Below are 9,664 nucleotides of genomic sequence, written 5' to 3'. Positions count from 1 at the left end.
ACTATGAACCTTGGCTTGCTCTTTCAGTAGCTTGCCGAACTCATCAACAACTCTAGCATACACTGTCTAACTGAATCTCGTGAATCTCGTGACCCTCGAACTGTCCCGGGTCCCCACACAATCAAAATCAGATAGCCCAAGCACAACACAGTCTAACTCAATCTCGTGACCCTCGAACTGTAGCATACACTGTCTAACTGAAGTCACGGATATAAGACCACTTCCCAACGGAAAAGTAACAGACACTACGGCAGATAATGACTCGACAGGCAATGCATCTATCAATGCAAAACGTTCTGATATAGATGTATGAGATGCACCTGTATCTATCAATACATAGGCAGGATAGCCGCAAAGAAAACAGCTACCTGCGATCACATCATCTGGTGCATCTTGGGCCTGCTTTTCTGTCAGTGCAAATACTCGAGCCTGCTGTCTAGGAGGCTGGCTCACTATCTGGCTACCTCTGGCTCGGGGCTGGGTCTGTGTAGGGGTTGGTTGAAAGGAATGAACAGATGAAGTTTGCCTCTCAGGCTGATTACGGAACCAGATGCTCCTACACTCTAAGCTTGCTGTACCCCTTTCTGTGAACAAACCCTGGCGAAGTGTCCTTGCTGTCTGCAGGTATTGCAACGACCCATCACATGCTGACACTGCTCGGTAGCATGTCTACCTCCACAAGAGCTGCAATACACACCTGTATATTCTGTACTCTGACCGGGACCTCTCTGTCGTGATCCACTGGAGCTCGTCGAACTGCTCCCTGATCTCTTGAACTGTTTGCCTTTCGCTTTCAACTAGTCTTTTCTCCCACTGCTTGTAACGCTCTGACCCGATTTCATAAAATAACAGCGGAATTTAAAGATTTTTCTCGAAGGGAGGAAGGAAGGATTCAAAATACATTTTCAATATATAACCAAAAGTATAAACACATGATCAATAAAATGATACAACAAAATACAAAATGTCATTTTGATCATGTATATCAAAATATCTTTCTTCCTTCCATCTTTCATATATATGACATCGGCTCCAATCAACGTCCTGGCTCGTCGCTCTTATCTGCATCGCATGAATAACTGAAATGAGTATAAAACTCAGCAAGTGGAACTTTTACATAGCAATATACATATACCATACTCTGTAAAACATGGCTTTGAAAACATTAAATACCATCAACTCTGAAACATGAATAACATAGCATAATATAACAATAAGATGGTATTTCTCTTTTCTCTGTTGGATTGATATCTATATAGTAACTCTGTCTCTGCACCTATATCCCATCGATATACATCGATAACTCTGAAGGATATAAGCCTATCGTCGTTGATCAACTAATTGCAAGCAATCTCTGACTATGTATCTATCAATCCAATAAAACATTTGAATTCTCTCTTTGGCATTAAAACAAACACTTTGAAGACTCTATTTTCTTTTGTATTCCCTTTTTCATAATTGATACAAAAATACCTATAATATACAACAAAGTGTATTAATACATAGCATGAATCAAATTGAAGGGAATAACATGTTAAAACCATTGAAACACAATACATATATTATAATGTGAGCACAAGGAAATGAATTCCACTTACAACACTTGGAACCTTGAATATACTCTTTTGGTACACAACCTACAACAGTAAACCATAAACTTCACCACCAACATCTCAAAAATCATACCCATACCATAAACTTCATAAAGCTAACACACTCTAAATACCCAAGACTTCTCCCAACACCATAACCCAAGAAATAATCAAAGCCACAAGCTTACCTTAGCTGCTTGAACTCAAAATAACCTTGTTCTCTCTTCAATAATCCAACAAGAAGCTTGAATCTAAGAAATAAAAGAAAGAAAATGGAACCGTAGCTTCCCTTGAGCTGAAGAAATCGAGAATGAGGAGAGAAATGAGGGATAAGTGAACCAACTCATGTATTTAAGCACTTAAATCCAAAAACACGACTTTACTGTTCACGGACCACGGGTGCGCTATCCCTTGCACCGCGGGTGCGCTATGCCTTCGACACCTCATCCAAAAATCTGAAACAGTAGACCGCGGGGGCGCTACATTTTGGAGTGCGGGTGCACTCTGGTCACCGCAGGTGCACTGAACAATAGAGTGCGGGTGCACTCTGGTTACTCTGCGCACAGCTTCTCCAAAGATCGCCCCCAAAATGCTTCTTCCCTTCATAATTTGGAAAAATGGTAAACTACAAAGTTGTAGCTCTATGTCTTTTCTTGAACCTCTCCAAATATCAGATCATGTGGAGATATGAGTAAAACGTTATGCTAAATCTCTCAACATGTGTCACTGGAGGAACGTCGAAACACACGACACACTTCGGGGCACTTTTGGCTTACTTTCCACAATGATTTGAACAAAACTCAAAATAAGAAAGTTACACCTCTATGTATTATCTAACCACTCCAATTTGCCTCATAACAATTGGCTCAACAAACGAATTACCATGAATTAAATCGCAACGATGCTACAACAACTACACAACAACTATAAACAACAATACTATAAACCATATATCACAACTCTTAACATCAAAACTATACATAAACTTAACCAAATAGTCCATAAGCATACAAAATCTTAAACCGTACCATTCACCAGGCTTGGATATTACACTACTGCTACCACTGCTCTCGAATCTGGGAGGAGGTTGAAAAGAGGGCTGTGGTGGTCTTGGACTCGGAATGACATAAGGAGTGCTTCGTTGCTTAAGCAGTCCAGCTTCCGCCCCCTTGGCACGGTTCAACGCTTCAGCAAAGTTGTTAGGTCTACCGGTATTCACCAAAGTAAAAATATCTGGATTCAAGCCATTAATAAACTGATCTACAGAGGCCTCATCATTTTCTGCAACATGAGGGACAAATCGGAGCAATGCAGAGAACTTAGCATCATATTCTTCGATGTTCAGCTGTCCTTGTGTAACGACACATTACAGGCCCAGTGGACCGTCCATACGGCCCACTGCCCCAATCGACCCAAGGCTATCCCGATCTTGGGCTCTGCTCTATGGGCCTTGGCCCATCTATGGAACTCTTCCCTCACGGGCTTTCCATAGGCGTCGTATGGGTTACTCATAGAACTCTCCAGCCCATGCACTGGAGTCTGTGCCTTCCCAGGATCGAACCTAAGACCACATAGATATATAGGTACTTAGCACAATCCTGTTACCATGATTGTGCTAAGACCACATGGATATATAGGTACTTAGCACAATCCTGGTACCAATTGAGCTGGATTGTGCCAATTGAGCTACTAGCTCAATTGGTACCAGACTTGTGCTGAGTATCTATATATCCATGTGATCTCAGGTTCGAGTCTGGGGAGGTACAAACTCTAGTGCATGGGCTGGAGTAGCTTATGAGTAATGATGCATGGGAAAGCCCGTGAGGGGGAGAGCCCAGAGTCTAGAGGGGCCAAGGCCCAAGAGTTCAGAGCAGAGCCCAAGATCGGGATAGCCCATGGTCATTACAATAAAAGGCGCTTTTTATTGTAACGACCCATTACAGGCCCAGTGGACCGCCCATACGGCCCACTGCCCCCAATCGACCCAAGGCTATCCCGATATTGGGCTCTGCTCTATGGGCCTTGGCCCATCTATGGAACTCTTCCCTCACGGGCTATCCATAGGCGTCGTATGGATTACTCATAGAACTCTCCAGCCCATGCACTGGAGTCTGTGCCTTCCCAGACCCTGAGATCACATGGTTATATAGATACTCAGCACAAGTCTGGGAGTCTGGGAAGGCACAGACTCCAGTGCATGGGCTGGAGAATTCTATGAGTAACCCATACGACGCCTATGGAAAGCCCGTGAGGGAAGAGTTCCATAGATGTGCCAAGGCCCATAGAGCAGAGCCCAAGATCGGGATTGCCTTGGGTCGTTTGGGGCAGTGGGCCGTATGAGCGGTCCACTGGGCCTGTAATGGGTCGTTACACCCTGTCTCAAATTGGCAAATTCAGCCTTTGTCTTTTCGGTAGTACACGGGAAAGAATTGTTGATAGAACTCTGCTTTAAAAACTTTCCAAGTGATCTCTGTGCCACGATGCTCCAAGGCTCTTTTCGTGGTAAGCCACCAGTTCTTTGCAACTTCTTGCAGTTGATGCCCAATAAGTTTAACTCGTCGCTCGTCAGTGTAGTCAAGAGAGTCAAATAACATCTCGATGTCATCGAGCCAACTTTCACATTCAACTGAATTTTCTGTGCCCTTTAGTGTCGGTGGTCGGAATGACTGAAACCGCTTTAACAAAGTCTCCATTGGTCTAGCGGCCACATCCATCGGATCATTGGATGTACTGCCATGTTCTGGTGCCCGACCTGCTACTGGTTGCGGTACTCGGCGAGGAGGCATATCTGATTATCAAACGGATTAGTACACAATCTATACAATCTGTCTCAGTCCTCCTCTGACCATATACCTCTGAACCAGAATCGGTTCTGTTTCAGTCTTTGCAAATAGATGCTGTAATCAACTCAGATAACAATACAACATATAATAGTGAAAGCAATAAATCATGCTAGCACAACCAGGGCAAGGAAGAAAAATTCGTTCTACCCCCCGCTCATTCTATTCTATTTGAGTCTAAAGGATCTATCGCTTTAATACCACCTGTTGTGGGGACCCGGGCTCTAACTCAATTATCTTTGGGATTAAGTGGATCTTTGCTAGAAAATGTGGGTCAAAATTTTGCTTTTAATATAAAAAAACAATTGTATATAAATCATACACAAATGATATCTCTATTTTATTTCAACTGAAATAAATACATGTCTTGATTCATTACAGTCTTACAAACTAGCGTTTTTAAAAAAACAACTACAGATCAACATGTAGAACCACTTGTTCATCTTCTATGCCCGTAATCACCACACTATCTCGATCTCTCATCTTTGTCTCGACCCTGATCCTGTCCCACCTGTTGTTATGCACACATACAGACACAACAGCCGGATACTCCGGTGAGAACAAATCCCAGTATAAAAGATGTATACAGGCGTATCATGCAATCAAATACAAAATCATAACACTTGAATCAGTAATTATGACACATTGGCGAATACAGATAAAACTATTCGACTCTTATTCTTTGACTCGACTCATACCTAAGTCTAGGGATCCCGGTGTGAATAAGACGTAACAAGTCTCCCACCTACTCTCCCAATCGTGGTGGCGGTACGTCTTATGCCTAGACTTCGGTCCTATCTGTATCGAATATCTACAATCGGAGTCGATCTTCTCCTATGCATCGATACCACCGAACATCTAGTACTTGTCAATTCTACCAAGGCTTACCTATCTCATGTACATGGCTATAATTCAATAGACAAAGCATAACCGTATCAAATTAAAAACAATCGAGTATGTGATTTTGGGAAACTCAAATCGGATCTAATTCGAGTTGTACAATCTCGAATCAACATTGCTTTATACCTTTCTTTCTGTCAATCTGACTCTGTCGAAGTCTCGAACTCAAGGCCTGTCAATACTCAATCTGGAAATGACAATATCGAGGAGTACAATATCAATACACCAATCAATTCAATACTGGATATAATCAGAACTAACTCAAATTCTGTTTCGACAGCATAACTGCACAATCTCACTATACCCAACAATACAAATATCAACAGATAGCATTCTCAACTCATAATTCGTAACAATACAAATCTGATATCAATTCTCACTCAATTCCTCCCGAAAATCATAAAAATTTCAGAAACAATCTGTTCTTCAATCCAGTTTCAATTATACGAGGTCTAATATCCCAAGAACACCATATATTAATCATATCTGATTCCTTCACTATCATATTTTCAAACCTTGCTGGAAATGAATAAAACTTACATCCTTTTGTAGCCGATAACGAGAGGAGCACGGAAATGTAGTCGGATTGCGATTCGGATGGTTAGATTTTGCCCAACCCACTTCCTAAGTTTGGATGAAGCTTTGAAGATGTCTCTGAAACTTTCCCTTGATTTTTGTTGGAGTTGGAAAGGAAATGAAGACTTATGGTTTTTAAATTACATGGCAAGTACAAGTGGATCATCTCTTGATGTTGCACGTCTCCCACATATGCGCGACCCTCACTGGCGCATATGCGCGAGACCTTCGGTCGCGGCGCTTGGCTGTATCAGCTGCTCGCGCATATGCGCGCACCATCTTGGCGCACATGCGCGACATTCTTTGGAAATAACATCTTGCCTACTGGACACCTCGCGCATATGCGCACCTCTTGTCACGCATATGCGCGAGACCTCCGTCTCGGCACATCTTGGAACCACACAGCTCGCGCATGTGCGCGAGACCTTCTGTCCTCGCACATATTCGCAACTCAACAATTCCAATCCAATCTCGACGTGTTCTGTCTATAATCATATCAATCAATCAACTACTCATCTCAGATTAACAGGATAAAATCTCGGGCATTACAGAAACTCCTGTCAAATCACTTTTATTCTCCAACTCTAATAACTGAAGATCTAGCTGTTGTTCTTTTAAAATTTGATCAATCAAATTAGAGTGAAGAACTAATGCAGATAACTGATTTACTGTACCTGGAGACACCAGAGTTATTTCGTTCCTTTGCAGATCAAATAACAACGGTTTCTGAATCATGGAACCCAATAAATAACTGGATTTGCGGCTTAGAGCATCCGCAACAACATTACTTTTCCAGGATGATAGCTAATGGTGCAATCATAATCTTTCACTAGTTCCAACCACCTCCGCTGCCTAATATTTTATTCTTTCTGTGAAAACAAATAACTCAAACTTTTGTGATCTGTAAAAATTTCACATTTCTCATCATATAAATAATGCCGCCAAATCTTTAAGGTGAAAAATACAGCCGCCAACTCCAAATCATGCGTGGGATAATTCTTCTCATATTCTTTTAGCTGACGAGAAGCATAAGCGATCACTTTCCTACGTTGCATCAACACAGCACCTAACCCCTGCTTTGAAGCATCTGTATACACAACAAAATCCTCAGTACCACAAGGAAGTACTAACACAGGGGCAGAAGTTAAATTATCTTTCAAAGTTTGGAATGCTTGTTGGCATTCTATGGTCCATTCAAACTTGACAGCTTTTCATGTTAAGCTCGTCAATGGCAAGGTTATTTTCGAGAAATCCGCTATGAATCGTCTGTAATACCCTGCCAAACCAAGAAAACTCCGTACCTCGGAAACTGTCTTTGGAATGGACCATTGATTGATAGCTTCAATCTTGGATGGATCGACTGCTATTCCTTCTTTTGACACGATATGGCCCAAAAACGCCACTTGCTCTAACCAAAATTCACATTTCTTTAATTTCGCATATAATTGCTTTTCCCTCAATGTCAGTAACACGATCTTCAAATGCTCCTTATGAAGTTCTCGTGTCTTTGAATATATCAAAATGTCGTCAATAAACACAATCACAAAAGCATCCAAATATGGCTTAAAGACACGATTCATCAAATCCATAAACACTGAAGGAGTATTAGTTAATCCAAATGACATCACCAAAAATTCAAAATGTCCATACCTCGTTCTAAAAGCAGTCTTTGGTATGTCATCCGTTTCAATTGATGATATCCGGATCGAAGATCGATTTTTGAAAACACAGTGTCTCCTTGTAATTGATCAAATAGATCATCGATTCAGGGTAAATGATATTTATTTTTAATAGTTACCTTATTGAGTTCTCGCTAATCAATGCATAATCTTAACGATCCATCCTTCTTTTTCACGAACAAAACCGGAGCTCCCCATGGTGAGGAAGTAGGACGGATAAAACCTTTATCTATTAGCTCCTGCAATTGATTCTTTAGTTCTTTCGTCTCAGTTGGAGCCATTCTGTACGGGGCTTTGGAAATTGGGGATGTACCTGGACTTAAATCAATAACAAACTCTACCTCTCGATCAGGAGGCAAACTAGGCACATCATCAGCAAATATGTCAGGATATTCCTGAACCACTTCAATATTCTGTAATGACACATTACTGTCCCTATTTACATCTAATACTAAGGCCAGAAAACTAGTACATACCTTATTCAACAATTTAATAGCTTGCAAGCAAGAAATAATGGGAGTACTTATCGATGAACCTAGACCAACAATTGCATTATTCTCATGATCATCAATTACAAACTTCACGGTCTTTCCCACACAATCAATTACTGCACGATAAGCGGATAACCAATCCATACCCAATATAACATGAAATGCAACCATCGGAATCACAATAAAATCAGCATATAACAATCTCGTACCCATCTGTACCGGAGATGCCTTAAGAATACTAGTAGGACAAATCTCATCACCAGAGGGCAACATAATAGTGAAATGTAAAGGCATGACAGTAGGATCGCGAGATAAAGAGTGCATAAATACTTCAGACATAAAGGAATGTGTTGCACCGGTGTCAATCAAGGTAAGGGCTTCCTTGTCAGATATGAGAATATTACCTGATATCACTGAAGAATCGGGATTAGCACCTTCTTTTGTCATTGTGAAAATTCTGCCTTGAACCTTTCCTTTGTCAGAGGAGAGAGGACACTTTTGTGCTGTATGCCCTATTTCCTTGCATCGATAACATCGGCCACTCCCAACTAAACACTCACCTCTGTGTGGCTTGCCACACTTGGGACATAACGGTCGCTCCGTACCCGAAGAAGGCACAGAAGGTTTACTGCGTTGCTCCATCTTGCCCTTCCCTTTGTAACCACCTCGAGTACTAGCGCTTGTCCCTTGCCCTCTAGCTTGAAAAGCTTGCCTTCTCAACTGCCGCTCTTTTTCAATCTCTTGTTCATCGTGCTCGGCAAGTAAGGCTCTTTTAACGATGTCTTGATAAGTGATCACCTTGGCGATATGAACATCCCTTCGAATTTCTTGTTTCAACCCACGAAGGAAGTGTTCTCCTTTGTCTTTATCATTTTCGGCAATGAACGGAACAAACTCACATCCTTCTTCAAATTTCAAGGTATATTCAGCAACATACAAGGAATCTTGCCTAAATTCAAGAAACTCTTTCACTTTCTTAGCTTTCACTTCTCTTGAAAAATACTTGGCATAAAATAACTCCTTGAATTCCTCCCACTTTAACTGACGGACATTAACAGTCATTTTAATAGCTTCCCACCAGATGCGGGCAGCTTTCACTAGCATAAACACAGTACAGCTCACTCTATCTAGATCAGTAAACTTCAGATAGTCAAATATAACCTCCAATGATTTAATCCATTCAAGAGCTATGAGTAGATCAGCACCAGCGAAAAATTCGGGAGGGTTCATTCACCTGAATAATTCATTAGATCCCCCTTCGGCGCTTTCCACTCTACCCTGCTCTCTTTCTTGACCATGACTCTGAGTTGGTTTGTGAATGCTCAGTAGCTGTTGAATGTGCTCACTATGCACTTTTGCTTGTTCTTTCAATAGCCTGCTAAACTCATCTACCACTTTGGTAGTCCTATCAGTGGTAGGGGTCCTATCATCCCCTTCAGTAACCTTTCGTTTAGGAGGCATTTCCTACACATAAGCTCACTTTAACATAGATAGGAAGAAAACTACATCAATAACAATGGAATAGGATCAACTCTCAATGTTAAAATCAATAGATGCAGGATCGAAAGCATACCGGATTGTCCTAG

The 9,664-nt window shown here is 41.4% G+C and overlaps 1 protein-coding gene across 1 annotated transcript; it reads right to left on the bottom strand.

Moving 5' to 3' along the window:
• Nucleotides 1–7,721: 7,721 nt before the first annotated feature.
• On the bottom strand, nt 7,722–9,308 carry LOC140961002 (uncharacterized). Its single transcript, XM_073419328.1, has one exon. The coding sequence runs from the start codon at nt 9,306–9,308 to the stop codon at nt 7,722–7,724; it is 1,587 nt and encodes a 528-aa protein (XP_073275429.1).
• Nucleotides 9,309–9,664: the final 356 nt, after the last annotated feature.

The sequence above is a fragment of the Primulina huaijiensis genome, chromosome 16 (genome assembly GCF_012295235.1).
Source record: "Primulina huaijiensis isolate GDHJ02 chromosome 16, ASM1229523v2, whole genome shotgun sequence".
Lineage (NCBI taxonomy): Eukaryota > Viridiplantae > Streptophyta > Magnoliopsida > Lamiales > Gesneriaceae > Primulina > Primulina huaijiensis.
The sequence above is the reverse complement of the archived record's forward strand: the minus strand, read 5'-3'. Positions and strand labels throughout refer to the sequence as shown.

Excerpts from the sequence above, each read along its gene's own strand:
- LOC140961002 (XM_073419328.1), bottom strand. The coding sequence starts at position 9,308 with ATGAACCCTCCCGAATTTTTCGCTGGTGCTGATCTACTCATAGCTCTT.